At 40.3% G+C, this 17,682-nt stretch overlaps 1 protein-coding gene and 1 long non-coding RNA gene across 4 annotated transcripts in view; one reads left to right on the forward strand and one right to left on the reverse strand.

Annotated features, from left to right (window-relative positions):
- Positions 1-2,564: 2,564 nt before the first annotated feature.
- Positions 2,565-7,719, forward strand: LOC142092355 (uncharacterized). Of its 2 annotated transcripts, XR_012677027.1 has the most exons (4): positions 2,565-3,417; positions 3,759-3,851; positions 4,531-4,646; positions 5,662-7,719. It is a non-coding gene; the product is annotated as an uncharacterized LOC142092355 (long non-coding RNA). The 2 variants fall into 2 exon arrangements; XR_012677026.1 differs by having other exon boundaries at positions 2,565-4,646.
- The window catches only part of SKI (SKI proto-oncogene), a 118,466-nt gene continuing 105,813 nt past the window's right edge, over positions 5,030-17,682 (reverse strand). For both annotated transcript variants that reach the window (XM_075172227.1, XM_075172228.1), the window contains 5 exons: positions 17,530-17,645; positions 15,533-15,807; positions 14,255-14,556; positions 11,374-11,604; positions 5,030-7,666 (listed from right to left, as the gene is read on the reverse strand). In XM_075172227.1, coding sequence (XP_075028328.1) covers positions 7,478-7,666; positions 11,374-11,604; positions 14,255-14,556; positions 15,533-15,807; positions 17,530-17,645 — 1,113 coding nt within the window. In that variant the 3' untranslated portion in view covers positions 5,030-7,477. The remainder of the gene's footprint in view (positions 7,667-11,373; positions 11,605-14,254; positions 14,557-15,532; positions 15,808-17,529; positions 17,646-17,682) is intronic.

The raw sequence follows: 17,682 nt of genomic DNA on the forward strand, positions 1-17,682 counted from the left end.
AGGCTTTAGACATGCCGAACATACAAGTGTAAGTTGAAAAAGCTGGACAGCTTCTATGCACTTGGATATATGGTTAGCGTTTGCAGATTCCAGCCTTAATCTCTGTTCACTTATGACCCCCAGGAATTGAATCTGCATTGGTTCTGAATTTTTGGAAATGTTAATGGGTCAATTCAGACAGAGTGGTCCTTCAGACAGAGTTCTTTGTATACATTCAAATTAATTGTGTCAGAAGACATTATATACAATGTGTATGAAGTTAACTGGTAACACTTTGTCATTATTTTATTACTCTCTCTAATTTTTTCCAAGGTAAGTTTTTGTCATCAAGCTATTAGAGGAACCCTTTGCTCCAAAACTAAATCAGTCCCCACAACTCTTCCTGGGCTGCTGTGGCTTGTACACGTCTCTTCATTTCCAGCAAATGCACCGATTTTTTTTTTTTTTTTTTTTTTTAAATTTTCTCCTTGTTGGGAGCAGGAGAATGAAATGATCTATTTGACCCCCAATACTCCTAAGCGTCCATTGGAGTCACAGATAGGCAGGAGGTGGTTTTGGTAATGATCTGCTTTCACGGGCAGTTCTATGCTACCCGTCGGCAGAAGGAATTAGAGTAGAGCATTGGAGAAAGCGATTACATGGGCTGTAATTATGCTACAAAATGAGATTTTAGCAAAAGAGACTCTTTAGCGTAGGAACAGGAGGCCTACAGCAGAAAAGACAGAATCAAAGTCTTACCGTTTCCACAGTTTTCTTTTGGGCTGTAGGATTTTAATACAACAGTTGAAGAGAGAAAGAATGGAGAAAGGGTCCGACTTTTCTGTGGTGTTTTTAATTTAGGCTAAATTGTGATGTAGGGCTAATGGTTGACCAGAACTAGGTGCTTTGCTGCAGTTTGTCCGTGTTGAAGAAAACTCATTCATAATGTACAATAATTGAACACCGTCATAGGCAGTTCCAGCAAAACCAAGAGCAAGAAGGGCATTGCTTTGAACTCTCCATATGGAATGCAGCGGATACCGATGTTTATCCAAGAGCTCATCGTTAAACACAAGGCTTTAGACCTCAAGCCTATAGTTCCAGCATCATTTGTGAGCAAAGTTCCCATGTTTCATTCACGCAGAAGAATGGTTGGGTCACTTTTGAGTGATCTTGAATAGTTATGAAAAAATAGCTTGCAGCTTTTTGTGTCTCTGCTCATTTGGTCAACGAGGGGGTGGTGGGAGAAGAAAAAGCCAATAGACAAGTGATGTTCTGGGGTGTGTTGGAAGAATACAGCTACAGCTTTGTATCGGTGTGACAGGCCAGGGAGGTTTAACAAATGTCACCTTTTGTAGAGAAAGAGTCAGCAGCTCAGCCCGGTCTTGCCCACTGTTAATATCCAGGTGGTAGAAACGGGAAATAAACCGGCCCCTTAGAAGGCAAGGCTGCAAGGAGTCAGAAATATGAAGTAGAGAATTTTTTTTTAAGCTGTTTGACCGTTCTCTGGCTTTTCCACTGTTTTACAAGGGCATGTTAAGAAATGTACCAGAGCTGTGGAAATTCTGCAGCCGTTTCTCAGAAAACCATGAGAGAATTACTTTAACATATGTTTCCATCTTCTGCTTTTTGCATTTTTCCCCTCTTGTATTTCTTTTTCTTTGACCTGGTGCAAACTTTTATATGCTTGCAATAATCACTATGCAAAAGAAATTTCACTTTGTTGCTGGCATTTCCCCACAAAGTGGTATGCATCATTTCCAATTAAATTCCTTTCTCCTTGCAATATTGTGACGTGCAGACCTGAAAACGGTTGTCTGTTTAGACGATGCCTTAGAGAGGCTTATTACCAGGCTGTCCGGGAGACAATGCGAAGAAGGTGCTGTTTTAACTCTCAGCTTCAGGTTATTAATGTGCCTCAGCACATTTAAGGTGAAGGCAGATTTCTGGGTTTTGGTATGCCAGGAAGGATAAAACACGGCAGGAGATCTGAGCTTCCCTCCAACATCCAGGAGAATTTAATGCTGCTTCCACCTATAGACAAAATGGGTTTTGTTGTTATTAGCGGGGGGCGGGTGTGTGTTCGTTAGAGGATGACGGTGTGGATAAGTTACATGATCTCAAAACTGGAAATTGCCCTGCAAGCTAACATGGGTTAGACACTTTATAAAATGTGACGTGGATATATGTGCAATAAATATACATATAGTAGTATTAGCATGTAATAATAAATTTTTCTGTCATCAGGCTTGTGAGGAGGTGGCCCCTCACGTGGAGATGACCAGTGCTGGCCTTGGTTTGGGTCTGCGTAAGCCAGTGGCCCATTCACTCGTCGGTGATCACCCGGCCGCAGCAGGCCGAGCAGAGGCCGCTGCCTTAAAGCCTTTTCCCGAGGTGGTTCGACAGTGTCCCAGTTCCACCGGCCCACAACGTGCGATTGACACGGCTTCTTGTTTATTGTTGCTCTTACCTCTGTTGGTGCTTTAGATACATATACGTGTGCAACCTGGGAAATGAATGTAAGGCCAGTAACAATATCAATCAGTTATGTGTGTGCACGCCTGTAGCGGAGTTTGTGTTCTTTAACTTCAAATACTTGGAGAAGTCTTGACTTTTCAAGCAAAGGTACTGGCAATTTTTCAGACACCCGCACGGTCTCTGAAGTTTGCCTGTCCTGAACAATTAGGCCACAGCTGCAAGCACAGAAAACTCAAAAAACATCCCATATCTATTTATTTTTTTCTGGACAAACAATTTTATTTTAGGTAATGCGTCTATACACTGTACATTCAGTCACTGTGGTATATAAGCATAGCTATTTTCATACATAATCTCATAAAGTCCTTTATTTTACAATATTATCTGCTTCAAGGGGAGGGGATGTGGAAAAGGGGGTGGAAAAGGACTATCAAGGTACACAGCGAAATAGATAAATATGCCAAGCTTTTTTCTTATTTTTTTTTAAATCAGGCATTTATAAACAAGAAAGCATACATTACTTACATAAAAATAGTTCTAGAATAGTAGAGTAAGTCATAATATTGTCATTAGCAGCAGCATAGGAGAGACCAGGATAACAAAAATGTGCTGAAATGCTATTGGCTATTATAAATGTAAAGATTTATTTTTCTTCAATTGAAAAAATGTCATTTCTGTGAGTTCTTTTGATTTAAAAAAAAAAAAACAACACAACAACCAAACCAACAAAAAAGTTCTCTCTAAAACACATGGACTGATGAGAGGGCAGAATGGAAAGAAAAACAACCTTTCGGTAATAAAATACTTTACAGTGAAAATAAGGACAAATAAAATGCAAATGATGGAGAAAGGTTAACCCACATTTAAAACTTGCAAAAAGATTTTGTTTTGTTTTTCCTAACAGACAGCAAAGGTTCTTCTTAGTTAAAAACACAACTCATAAAACAAGACAACTACCAGGTAAGAAAGAGTTTTGAAAAAGTAAACACCATATACACTTATAATACAACAGTGTAAAATGAAAAAAAGTATTTACATGTTGAATTTACTTTTAACTTTTTTTTTTTTTTACATTGGCTAGTTCTGTTTGAAAAGCAGAATATTATGTATACTAGTTAGCTGCTCCATAGATATGAATGTTATTGCTGTTGGTTTTTTTTTCCCTTCGTTAAGTCTTCTTTCAGTAATAGAAACAATGAGTAATTAAACTGAATATACAAGTATTAAGTAATATATTTTTAAGTACAGGGAGAGTCAACAGCCTGTATGAAACACCTCTTCTCCCTTTTAACTTCTTAAAGGAAACTAAAGAGCAGATGAAATGAGAAGATGTGACTTTACAATTCCTACACTCGCAGGTTGGAGTGCAAATGGAATGCAGCAGGGACTCAACGGTAAGTCGAAAGAAAAGCAATTCCATCTGAGAGGGCTAACTGTTGTTTTACTGAAGTGTTGCAGACACAGAAATTACACACAGAACTCCCTCACCTCAAGCACCTTCACAATTTTTTTTTCTCTGAAGATTCCCACCGTTTTGACAGCCCTTTTCTAGAATTAGTGTCTCTGTGGCCGTCTTCTGACAACTTTAAAATAAATTACATGCACAGGAATTCTGAATTAGAAATAAATTATACATTCTGCAGAAATAATTAAGATTTTATTGTTAAAACTTATTTAGGAAAGACAAAATTATTTAAGATAGATTCCTATCCCGTAAACCTCTCCTATTGATTAACTGCTGGTGTAGAACGTTTGTTCCCAGTCTTCTTGCACCTTATTTAATCATACTGATTTTAAACCTTAATCTATAGAAATGTTTTTACTAGGATGTTTTCACTCCCAAGGATCAAATACTATTGAGTCTTAACCTCAAACACCGTGAAGTTCATTTGCCATATATTACACTTTATAGAATTACCGTAATGCACGGCAGAAGCAGCAGCCATGGGTTTGTAAGAATAGTTGTAAGTTCATCCCGTTTACCCGTGAAGCACAGGTGATGCTGGTTGTTTGACAAGACTATTTACTCTGAGAAGACTATTTACTGTTCTATTTTTTTCCTTTGAAAAAAAGGAAGATTTCATTGATTTTGGAGGATAAAAGCATCATGTGCACAGAAGAAATTGTGCCAGTGAATCAGTATGCTTCCCTAGACACACAAGAAGGAAAAGCTATGTGATGTGCTGCAGGTAAGTAAGTGGGCTACTTTTCCTGTAAAAAAACAGATAAAGATGGACATGTTGCAGTTCTTTGTTGAGTCGTAAGGGGAGAGACACAATCAAAGATCAGGGGAAAAAACCCAAACAAACAAAATTTATAAAGTAAGGCTTCAAAGAAGCTGAGAGTGGGAATACATTTGTTCTATGTGTAATTTCTTAACATGGCAGTAAAGCAGAGCATATGAGACTTCTGAAATGCACAATGATCAACTACAGCTAAAATTATTTAGTTTCCCTTGAAGAAATAAGTGAATAATACAGATCTGGAAATCATAAGGCTGAGAACATTTTTATGCATACTGCATAACAAAATAAACCCTTTACATAAGACAGTAATAATGCCCATTAATGAATATACGTATGGCAGAGATTTTAATTCCATGCATATGATTTAATAATCGCAGAAAAAAACATACAAAGAAGCAAAAAAAAAAACAAACCACATTAAAAAAACCTGCTTAAGCATAATCAAAATTCCTTTTGCATTGCACTTTAGAAGAGGAGATCTGCATCCAGACTCAGTCTCCAGCATCCCAAACACACAAGGGCAAAAACCCTTGTATAAACGGACAGTTTCATGTAATTTACTTGGTGTAACTGTTTCTTGCTCCCAACAGTTTTACATTGTCCCAGTAATTCTACTTCTTTCATATGTCTTCTTTTTGTACCTAAAACATATATATGAACTTCTTTGTTAATGCTCACAGTTATTATAATGGTTATTATAATGGTTTCAAGCAAACAGCTCTTGTTTAAAAAAAAAAAATCTCTAATGTACTGTAAAGTAAATACTATAATTTTAGGATTGGAAGCCGCTTTCTGTCTACTGGGAAATAATTTTTAAGCTTACATAGTTTGCATTAATGTCCAAAAGCAAATAAAGATTACTGGAAATATGTTTCTTTGTTTAGAATAACTTCTGTGTATGATGATGCATAGGGTTTTCTTTTTTTTTTTTTTTTTTTTTTCCTTTTTATTCTTTAAGGTAAAAAAAAGTGTCAGCATTGCCTATATAAGATGCTGAGAGGAAAAATGAGCTGGAAGGCACATCTGCAGCCCCAGATCAAATTTTCACTTCATGCTGATAAGCTTGTGTGTGTAAGAGGTGAGTGTTTATGGGTGAAAATCACTTTTCTCTTGTTCAATAAAGCACCAACTTTATTTGTTAAGCACTTCCGGGAGCATCTCTACTGCTTCCCAACTTCGGATAGATACAAAGCCATGCAAAACAGGTTTAAAACTCAACCAGCAGTGCACTGGTCTGGTGAATTCATATTTGGTAGCACTCTATACCTGCTGATCCTCACTTTGCATAAATGTAAGTGGTGATGCAGGTGGAAAATTGCGTTGATGATTTTCACATCTGTTAGGCAGGGTAGAATCTAGAATGCTCAACTTGTAAACTTTAGAAATATGGAATAAAATGCAGAGTAAGATCCTGACAAAGTGCAGTTTTAAAAAAAAAAAAAAAATCAACAACAACAACAATACCAACAATAAGACAAGGTGATGGCATGCTGCATTTTTATTCCGGGGCTGCGGCTTGGATCCCAAAATTAAAGTAATTTATTTTTTTAAAAACAAAAAAGTTTTTTTTAAAAAAGATGTAGGCTTATTCACAGCAGCAAAAATGTTGTTTTTCTTTTCTGTAGTATCCGATAATGCGATGTTGCACTCTCCTTGGGCACAAAAATCCTGACTGACAGTTCATAATAAAAGCAGGTAAATACTGAATTTATGGTATGATGGTACAACAAAGATGAGTTTTCCAGAAAACTGAAAGCTGAAGTAAAGATTTCAGAATGACTTCAAAACGCACATGTCTTCTGCTTTGTTTCTCAACCGACTTAACAGATCATCCATTTCCTTATTTCCTTCTTTCTTTTCCTAAAGCTGAAGTGCTCTTGGATGAAGCGAGTCTTTTGAACACATCAATTAATGAAGATGTCTTTAGAAAAGGTGGCATGATTTGCAAACACTGAAGTCTGTAAGGCTGGGTTTGTAATTCTAACGCGTACATCTTCTCTTCCCATCCCCACTCCCACCCACCCCTTTACAATCCTGCATCTTCCTTTCTTCTTGTGTTCAGGACAGGAAATGAAGATAATTCTTTCTAAGGAAAAAATCAACTTTGAAAAGCACTCTGAAATTCTCATACAACCACGTGACGGGATTAAAACTGTGATGGCTTCCTAGATGGCTGGAAAACTGCTAATGAAATGGCATCATCACCAGAGGGCTTCTACGTTAAGAATCCCAAAGCCTATAACAAGTCACTAAAAATTGTGCATCGAAGGATTTTTTTGTTTTGCTTTTAAAGGTTCATTATAAAAATCTTGTTAATTTTTTAATACCAAGTCTGTGTAATGAATTATTTTAAATAGCTTATAAGAAAAGTTTGTTTGTTTTTAAATTCCAAAATGTTCCAACAGGCAGAAGGGCAACATAAAAACACTGCCATGCTTGCCTTTTACTCTGATTTTAGTTGGACGATGCTGCTTGCTTGGAGTTTGCCAGTAGAAAATTTGCTGTGGACTTAAAAGTACTTTGTTTATAAACACTTTGTGTTTTATAGGCACAGTAAGATGTTGTGCTATATGGATTGGAAAAAAAAGAGGCGTAATTCAGTGCTTCTGTTATAAAGAGTAACATTTGCCTTCCAACTAATAAGAATCCATATTCATAGATCTGTGTGCCAAGACACAACTACTCACACATGCACTTACACACGTACCCCACACATCCTCCCTTACTGTGCATATATGTCATTCTGTATGTGTACTAGATGATGTGGTGTTTGTTTAGTTCTCAGTGTTGCTCGTTGTGTTTTCACTGCTGGGTTGACTGCTTGATTTAGGCCACAGTTGTTCCTGAAGTTCCTTGACTACTTTTTCCAGGTGTTCTCGAGCCTCCCTTTCATGCATCAGGTCAGCTCGGAGCTGCTCCCTGTCAGCCTCTGCATGCTGAAGCTTAACCTGTAGGTCCTCAATCTAGAGAGAAGCATATTAAGAAACATAATAAAACTATTTTAATATTTCAGTTCCATTGTGATCTTCTAGACATTAACACAGATTAGCACCTTAGCACAAAGCGAGAAGAGTAACAAAACCATGTACTTCCAGACATAAGATTATCAAAGTTGTGGTGAGGAAGGAATTCCTTTTTCCCTACTTCTTTCCATACACTACTGTACAATTCTGCAAGTGCATTGCATGAACTGTTTAGCTTTGACATTCTTAAATATTTCTGGTGGCTTAAGTTCCAGAAAGGAGGGTGAAAAACAGCATAGTTAAGAATGCCTTAGTGTAATAGAACTCTGGTCGCTGTACTTCTTAAACCATTACTATTATTTCTTTAGGCAGACAGCAATGCTAAGTTTGCACAGGTAGAGTAATTTACTTTCAGATCTTTTACAATGGTTATTAATAGGAGTGACCAGAAACATACTCAGTTGCCTATGTAAAAGGCCCATGTCTCAGCTATCGATTAATGATGTCCAACAAAAGCAATTGTAGTATCCTCTCGTGTACATGAACCATTATATCCTTCATATTAAAATAAGGAACTGTAAGGAGGCAAGATGGGCACAGAGGACGGGAAGGTACAGTGTAGGTGGCAAAGGGACTGGGAATGTGGATGTGAGGAAGCTGGGACACAGGGAGCCTTCTGAACGAGCAGAAACTCTGCAAGCAACAGCGAAAATTAGCACCATTTCAACTCATAAATAAGAAACTCATAAATGAGAAGCTGGGCTTTGGAGGACAGGAATGGAACTGCATGTGTAGTAACTTTGCACAGAAATGGACATAAAGAAATACACGTTCTAAATAGCCTTAGACAAGATCACGTGCTGAGATCTAACAGTCTTTTTCCAACTTACAGCAAGAGACGCAGGTGGCCTCAGCATCCCCAAAGGCCTCAGCAGTCAATCTTCCTATTTTGTACTTACTGATATCAAAGGCAGAGAAAAGCCCCAGTATTCAAGGGTGTAAACATAAGGAAAAAATGCACCAGTTTCAAATATGCAATTTTAGGCCACAAACAGATAAGATAAGCAGTTATCTAAGATTGCCAGTTAACAAAGGAAAGGAAAATTCATGTGTTTTGGGCTAAAATGAAGACTACCCCACCACTCCATCCATATTTGGATCTCAGTATCAAGGTAAGAAAAAAGAACGACATAAACCACACTGATAGGTATTAAGCAGCTAATACTTCAAGCTTATGCAAAGACATTTACACCCCTGAATTCGTTGTCTTATTTCCTCTCATGCTTGCCTGATGCTATTTCTCTCAGACTAAGCCTGTCTTGAGAAAAGTGATGAACACATGACAAACTTTTTGTGTGCACTCCAAATTAAAGACAAAAGGATGTATAAAGCTTTATTTTAAAATTTCTGACATGACTAAGAAAAGTCATATTGATATCTTGTAAAAGTAAGACTCTGAAGTTACTTAAGGTATTTTCCTACTAAGTGCCATGCAGAAATGTCTGCCGTAGTCACTAAATAAAGCAGCTATTCCAGACCCTGAGACATCAGCTGCCATGCGATATTTTGCCCAAGCGCAGCAATGATACAGCTTTACTGCACTGGGGCTTAGTGAGCGTCCTCGTGCCGCTGCACTGCACTCGGGCTGTAACAGCAAGTCTCAGTACGTACTACAGGACACTGCAGTTGATACTGCAAATGTGCCATTCTTTAGAAAAGACAAACCTGCAGAATATTCAGCTACTTGGAATTCCTTTTGAGGTGATTTTTAGCCTTTCGTATTAGGAAACCTCATTTATTCCCTCCCAGGGAGGGAATTTATCAGGAGCCTGAAAATCCACATTGTCAAAAACTTTCATGCATATCACAAAGCAAGGGAGGACACGTCTGCAGATTTGCAAAGCTCCATTTGGTACATGCGGCGGTTACATTTATCTGCACTTGCTGTTGCCTTGCTTTGTTTTTTGCTCAAGTGGAAGTCAACTGCCGGCAACGCCCAGCGCAGCCGCTCTCAATCTGGTTATGTTTAGTCTGGACACCTCTTATCAGCGAGACATCCTGTGATGCTAGAGAGGAAGCCCACATCATTTCCTGCTTCTGGTCTCCTGGTTAGACATGTCTCATAGTGGTACAAGGGGACCACTCCCCTTCCCGTTATTGAGAGCCTGGGCTTAGAAGAATTTCTGGTTGCTATTGCTTTTTCTTTTCCTCTTCCCCCCCTTAAAGTAACCACACCAAATATTCGCAGCTCGTGCTTCAGGCGTAACAACACATTCATGAACCATGTGTGTTTAACAACATGCGTGGCAGAAAAGTAGCTACAGTAAACATGGTCTAGAAGAGTTCCCTTTAACATTAATTCAGGTGTGTTACAACATGCAAATGTATGACACCTATGTGGCATCTGCATGTACGTGATGTCTCTCTGCTCTAGTTTAAATTTAGGCAAGCGTGCCCCATTTTTCGGAGACCTTCTGTTGCTAACGCTTGCTGACCCTTGCCTTTTATTTATGCGTTTCTCAGCCAGGCTTTAGCTGGGGAACCAGTGATGGGCAAAGAGGTTTGGCAGAGGGATATTTAGGTGGGAGCAGGTCAGAGCAAGACTTCAGGGGAGGCAGCTATGGCAAGGAAAGGAGTTAGCCTTAAGGAGAGGGCTGTTTGGGAGCCCCTCTCTATAGAGGGGGGCTTGCGGGGGTTAACAATGAGTGTGGGACCATGCCCTTTTATAGGAAATGCACTACTGGGCAACTGGGATTGTTTTATTGGAGGAAGGGGAAGGCAGGGCATGCAATGGATTCCTCTTCAGGGCTGTTTCTCACGGAAATCCAGGAGGCTGCCATTCTGCTCTCAGCTCAGCCTGTTATGCTGGGTCATTTCAGGGGGCTTGGAACAGTGGATGGCCTTGCATTCCACATGCCCTGCAACACCAAGACACAACAAGGCGACTTAAGGAGGTGCAGCCTGAGCTCTTGGTTCGCTTGGCTTTGCATGGTCTAAATTAAAACTTCAACATCTTTTATTACAAGAGAATCCGATGCGGAGAGGGCGGGGAGGGATTTTTAGTTTGAAAGCTTAAAGCATACATGTTGCTTGTAACAACATGTTCCTGCATTCCTAGAATTTTCACTGAGATCAGACTGGAAATCTTTTCTTAGACCTGACAGTTTGCTCTCCTTGTGCTTTACAACTGTAAACATCACTCCTTCCCAGCACTGCAGTTTGCTTATTGATGGGCCTTGGCTGCTGCTTCTTTTAAATAGTTCCTGTAGGTCTAGGCTGATCTTCAAGGAAAAATACTATTAGAGAAAGTGGCTCTGCCTAATATTTACAGTATTGAAATGGATCCCTATGCATTGGCAGTGCCAACCGAGTATTAGTGAACTGAAATAATGTCTAGCATTTGCCTTAGTTCTCTGTAAATGATGATTTTCAACTGACAAATGTGCTAAGTTCCAGGCAGAACTGTGGGGCTGACGTAGGTGGTCGGGGTGCAGGCAGGTGGGTAACTCCTTGCGTTAGGACTCGGGTTGTAAATTGACGTGATGGGGGCATAGACATTATATAGATAGGAGCTGGACTTGTATCAAATTAGACAAAACGAGGCCACTGGCTTTAGAGGACAGACAGACAGACACTTGAACTAACCCTGAAAACTGCAGAAATAGTAAGCTTAGTTGCTATTATAGGTTTCAGCGTTCAGGTCTTACCTGGGCTGAGTACTTGGCCCGGAGCCTGCCTGCTTCACAGCCCTTGTCACAAACCCGGATCTGCCTGGCTTGTTCCAGTTCCCTCTTCAGTCGTATCCGAGACTCATTGGCTTCCTTCATTTTCTTCTCATTCTCAGCTCTCAGACGTTCAATCTCTTTCCTTAAGTTGCGCTTCGCCTCTGTTGCTTCTCTCAGTTTCTCTTTCTTAGCCACTCTTAGGAACTCCAGCTCCTAGAATACAAAAGCAGTTAACTTGTGAGAACTGACGAGCGGAGACTAAATTAGTGCAAGGAAACAGAACTGTAAAGGAAGCGATTCAAACCGAATTCCCACCTTCTGTTCATTATGACTGAGAAGGCTCATGTCTAAACCTCATTCTGAACTTTGTACAAGCCTTTCTCCTTTAAATCAACATGAGATCCTACGCTCAAGATACCCTGAATTCTTGGATAATAAAAAGCTATATGCTACAGCCACATTTTGCTTTGTCAAGCAAAATAGCTGTGACCATCTGTGACTGAATAAAGATGAACTGCAGTTGGAGAGAGCTACTAGCAATGTGCTCTACACGAGCTCGAAGCTTCAAACAAACCAACTGTAATGCCTGCACTTTAATTGAAGACACTGAAGATACACAGAGTTATGATAAATGCAATTTGTGAATGCCCTTTGTGTACAGCAAAGCTGAACAAGAAAGTTTACTGCTTGCTGAAGAAATCAGTAAGCAGTTCCATTTTATCGAGCCCCCAAAAAATCCACTTATGGTAAGTATGAGAAAAAACAAATTGTGTATCTTCTTTCCAGCTCTAGGCAATCTTGGTTTGCTATAGGTAACTGGTGTGTAGCCCTAAGTCTCCTGGCAACCAGCCAATGGCCCGCTCTGCAACATCTGGAAAACTCCAGGCTAAAACCTTAAGCTAAATCGAAACCATGCTTTGCTCTGGAAGTTGCCACTCTCACTATCCAGGTTCTTAATAGGAGGTGCTACCTTGAAATCTCAAATCCACGAGAGCGCCATTAATTTAAGTGATAATGATAAGGAACCTAAAGGTACAAAGCAAGAAACTCCTAAGTTTTTAAAAAGCTGTTCTTAAAAGACATGTTCATCATAAGCATAAAAATGTGGCTCACTAAAGGTCTGTCTCCTAAATGGTTAAATTAGAAACTGAAGTTCGATTTTTTTTCCCCCAGAAGCAGCATTTCCTCTCTGTCAGAGTCAAACCCTCACAGCAACGTGTTTCTGTTAAGTAACACTGCGGTCGGGTCATGGGAAATTCACTCTTTTGACAATCTCACTTCCCAGCCAGGCCATTGTTAGCTCAGCCTTGCCTTTGGAAGCGTGCACTTTCTCTGTACGTGGAACTGGAAACCCACAGCTGCCCAAATGGAAAATGATGGCCAGATACCATATTCCCTCTCACTCTGACAAGTTGCTTGATTTAATGCCTCGACACTCTGTTCTGCCTCGTCAACTGCTTCATGCAATTCCTGCTTTACTTTAAGTACACGCTGTGTATTTAGTTTAGATATTAAAAAAATAGCTTGAAATATATATTACTTATAAATATTTACTTTTACTTCTAAATACATAAAATAAAGCATATTTACTGAAACACAAGGGACTGAAGTGATTTGCTCAAGGTGGCAACAAAAAGCAGTTCGGTTGAAAGGACAGCGCTCAGCCTCCCTGCTCTGGGAGCTGGATCTGCAGCTAGTACACAACAAGCCATCTTCACACGAGAGGTATGCAGCCCAGAAACTGGCTTGCTATACTGCAGCTCTTGCAGAAATCTGAGTTGGCAAACTTCTGTTAAAATTCTAATTGTGATCATATCTACGCACTTCATACAATCTCTCTTTCACCTCCTCCTGCCTGCTAGTAGAACACTTGAATCTACTACTGGGGTTTTGAGGATTGGGGTTTTTTGGTGTTTTTTTTAAACACAGCAGTCATACTGCACACAAATCACTTCTGTGAGCAACTGTCCTTTGTTTTGTTCCCCAAAGAAACAAAATGCATTGTGCCAGCTAACAAGACTGTATACCTGCGTTTGACCAACCGTACAAGTACTGGTTTCCTATCCCCTACGCTAAATGAAACAAGGCCCTTATTTTACGGTTGGCACCCCTTATGCATCTAATGGATTACATTTCTAGCTCCACATACAATATTCAAAGAGGATATGCAAATCTTCTATATTGGCTCTATCTTCCATTTCTGTGTGCTACTTTTGCCCCAGCTCAAATAAAAAAAAGTTCACCCGCCATTCTGTGATTTGCTAACGGCCAGTGCATCTCTGCAGCTTTTTTTGTCTGACCACTCTTTCTTTGATATGACCGATGTATGAAGGATTTCCAGAAATAAGGAGCTTCTTCACTGAATGAAGCAAGAAACGTTCAGTGAAGCATGGCTAATGGAAAGCTTAACAAAGATCTGTAGTTCAGCTCTTCAGCAGAGCTTCAGCAAGTGTCTCCGTGTCCCAGGAATACCCTCCCTCAGCTGGGCAATGGCAGGATTTTTACAAATCTTTTAAAACTACAGATAAAGCCTCCATAAGGACAGAAATGTTTTTCTAGTTCAGTGAAATGTAAACAAAATAAACTGTGCTGGAGTAGAAGATTTTTTCAGTAATGAAAAGATGTTGATTTTGGTAACCATGGATTTGGACCCTAAGGCAAAAACAGGTGGCAAGCTTAAAAATGTAGGAATCTTTCCTGCGTACTTTGGTTTCCCAGCTGAATTTACAAACAATACCCCAGTAAAGGCTGTTGCTATTTGGGAAAAATGAGGCAATTCTTTTTTACACGAGACTACCTAATGGTTTCTACCTGGAAGAGCATTTGCAGACAGTGGTAAGAGAAAGCTATTTTCCAACATTACCTGATGTAGACTGCGTTTGGCTTGCAAGGCAGCATTTAGCTTCTCTTCCTGCTTGACTCTCATTTTAACAACTTCATGGAGGAATTTTTCTTTGGCTTCTTTTGTATCTAGGCCACTGTCCAGGGCCTGCCTTAGGTGCTCCAGCTCAGCTTCCAACCCACTGCTGTGAGAGTCAGAATGTGCTGCAACCTCGTATGAACTGCTGACTGTGACTGGGGCTTGCATCCCAGGTGAGCTCATGTCCTTTGCAGAGCTGGATGAAGTAAAGGATGGGGAGGAGAGCGAGGATAAGGAGGAGGTGACTGAAAAATAAAAACATTGAAAATTAATTAAAAAATGTCTAAAACTAACATAACTCAAAATATGCTGAGGCCCTTTTGTACAGAGGAGATACTCAAAATTCAATGAAAAAAATGGAAGAAAGAAAATACTCGGTTTATACTTTGATACTTGAAATGTGATGAAAATGCAAACCTGACTGACTTAAGGGACCAGCTTACAATTTGCTTTAATTGTGACTTTGGAATTCATGTCACAAACAGTGTTTTCTCCATGGGTGTGAAGAAACAGATTTCTTCAGGGAAACCTACAGGATCCTGCTGTTTTCAGCAGGTAAAATTTCTTCTTTTTGCATAAACTGCATGCACTGAGTAAAGACTGAACATACCGAGGGCAGCAGCAGAATTCTCTAAGTGGCATTAATGAGGCGATACCAGTGTCTTCCTTCATCTTTTGCTGAGAGGCCCAATGTCGGAATACTGTTTAAGAACATACTGGCTGTTGATCTCTGCTTTATGTATTCAACTCCATGGATGCAGTATTCAAACTGTGTGACCACATTCTTTGTCTGACACAAAATTCCACACTTGCACGTGTGTGCGCTCTGGAATTTTTACGGGCTATTTGTGTGTATCCCACAAAGGCTTTTATAGAAGGCTCCTGATCAGATAGCAAACCATCAGTTTTTATGTGAACACCACATACAGGTCGTCCTCTGCACAACACTTACCTGCTTTAATAAAAGACTCTAGGTTAGCGGACACCTGTGGTTCAGGTGCTTCTTTTTGGCGATGCACGTTCCTCTCCCAGGGAAACACCCCCCGCAACTTCTGTTCCATTCTTGGTTTTCGTTATTACTTAAGGCTGTATTTTTACATCCCATTGAGGTATCAGGCTTCCAGAATTGTATTTAATCACAACAGAAGTTGAACAGCTAACTCCTGTGTATTACTGAGGAAAATCCAGCACAAATAAAACAAAATAAAGGCTGTCACTTACATTCTTCCCTGGTTTCTACTTCAATTTCTGCTTCTGATTCCTTATCCTCTTCAGTGGCAGTAACAGTGGCCGCAACAGTGGCTGCTGCTTCTGGGATAGCTGTGTTCTCTGCAGCAAGCTTTCTTTTCCGTGGCTGGACAGTGCTGCTCAGCGGCTCGCTGCTCCGTGATACCACTGTGGCACAGGGCGGGTTGCTGACAATTTTCTGTTGGGCTGGAGGTGCAAGTGCCACGTTGGGGGCCACAGCATTCTCAAAGCTTTTGTAGGAGTAAAAACTGTTTTAGAGGGGGAGGCAAAAGGAAGGAGAAAATAGTCACATTCTTGGCTTTAAAATGCTTCCCAATCCACGCGTTACACTGAAACTGCAAGACACTTACTGGTATGACAGTGAAGTTCCATTGATTTACACCAGCTAAGAATCTGCCTATATATTTGCTTAGTGTTTTGCACTCATTTAAACATGGAGATGATTTATACAGCTAATCGCCATCCAGTTCAGAAGGCATCATATTCGAAGTGCCACATATTCTAAGAGCACTGAAGAGATGAGATCTCCCAGAGTCTAAATATTATGATGTTTTGTCATGATCTTCATGCGTTATTATTTTACCTAACTGCACAGTTTTACTTCTGTCTCTCCACAAATGTTTTGTAAACTTGGAAACGGCACTTCCTTAAGAAAGGCCACGGGAGTGCAAAACGCATTCAATTTTTTGACACAGCAGGCATCTGAGTGCATGTATTTAAAACCGCAGTTTAAAAAAAACAACAAACGTATGTTAAAGGACAGTAACATTGTAATGTCAAATACACAGAATTTTGCAAAAAATTCTGTATTTGCAACTTCAATTCAGCATCTACTACATGATGTATCCTCGGTCATAACTAAAAATTTCTCCTGAACCTGTTGAAGGTGAGTTTTTTCCTAAGACTTAAATTGGCCAAATTTCTCACAGGGATACCAAGGGCATACTCTTACACCAGTTTAGACCTTTTCTCCTACCTAACTGAAAAGTTTGTTTAAAAGCAAGGAGACTTTCTTTTCTTTTCTGTTCATTTTTTTTTCCCCCCTAATCAATCCCCATAGCTTCTAAGAAACTTGTTCATAAGGGCAGCAAATACTTTCTCCATAACGCTCCCTAAAAACACCTGGCCACTTTAGTCAAACTTTCCAAAGAAACCATTACCCTTAGGCAGCAATCTAGCACAGAGATTTTTCAGACTGAACAGTTCAAGTCTGGCAAAGGAATGTGTAATTGCCCTGACACTTTCCGTTCTAACCGTGACACCAGTAGTCCCACCTATTACGGGTGGTGACTCATTCTCGTACCAGTTTAATTATGTTCCTATCCAAGAGCAGCATCTGGCCTATAACATCACCTTCTGACGGGTCTGAGGAGTCTTCCGCAGGCTCTCCTGCCCAGTGTGCTCTGCCGTGACCCCCCGGGACCGCTGGCTGTCAAGAGGGAATGGGGTGGCTGTGCTGTCCATTCAGTCCTTCATCCTCCTATGGTATTGTCAATACGGCAGGCAGCACGCAGCTGCCTTGGCAACATGCTGACGGGCCAGTGCTCCAGAGCTGCTGCAGTCACCAGCTGGCAGTGGCCTGGAAATAGCTGGCTGGTCCCTGTCCACCTGCCCTAAGAGAGTGACTCCATCTCCCTTTAAAGAGTGAAGGCCGAGAACTTCCGATGACTGTACCCCAAAATAATCGTAAGTTCATAGAAGCAGCCTTCATTTCAGACTTTTATGGCACATTTCACCTAAGATGCACCTATTTAATGCATGCACAAAATATCACTACTTTTTTTTGTTTCCTTTCTGCAAATTAAAACACCGCAGCTGCAAATGCTTTTTAATCTGATACCAGTGGACTGACTGAATGAATTACAAAGCCACCAGTTAACAGTGTAAGGGAACAAACATAAAGCAACTTGCTGTCAAATAAATCTCCACAGCTGCTAACCCCATTCTCGCTTCAGTTCATGTCTCCTTACCTGTCTCGGATCAACGCGGGAAGATGGGTTGAGAGCTCCTTCTCATTTGCCGATACAGCAGGGGACCAGGGCCGGAAAGCTGAGAGACGCTGACGGGGATGGACACAGCCAATACTCTGGGAAGGAGGGGAAAGAAAAAAACAGTAAGTACAA

This window comes from Calonectris borealis, chromosome 23 (genome assembly GCF_964195595.1).
Source record: "Calonectris borealis chromosome 23, bCalBor7.hap1.2, whole genome shotgun sequence".
NCBI classification, from domain to species: domain Eukaryota; kingdom Metazoa; phylum Chordata; class Aves; order Procellariiformes; family Procellariidae; genus Calonectris; species Calonectris borealis.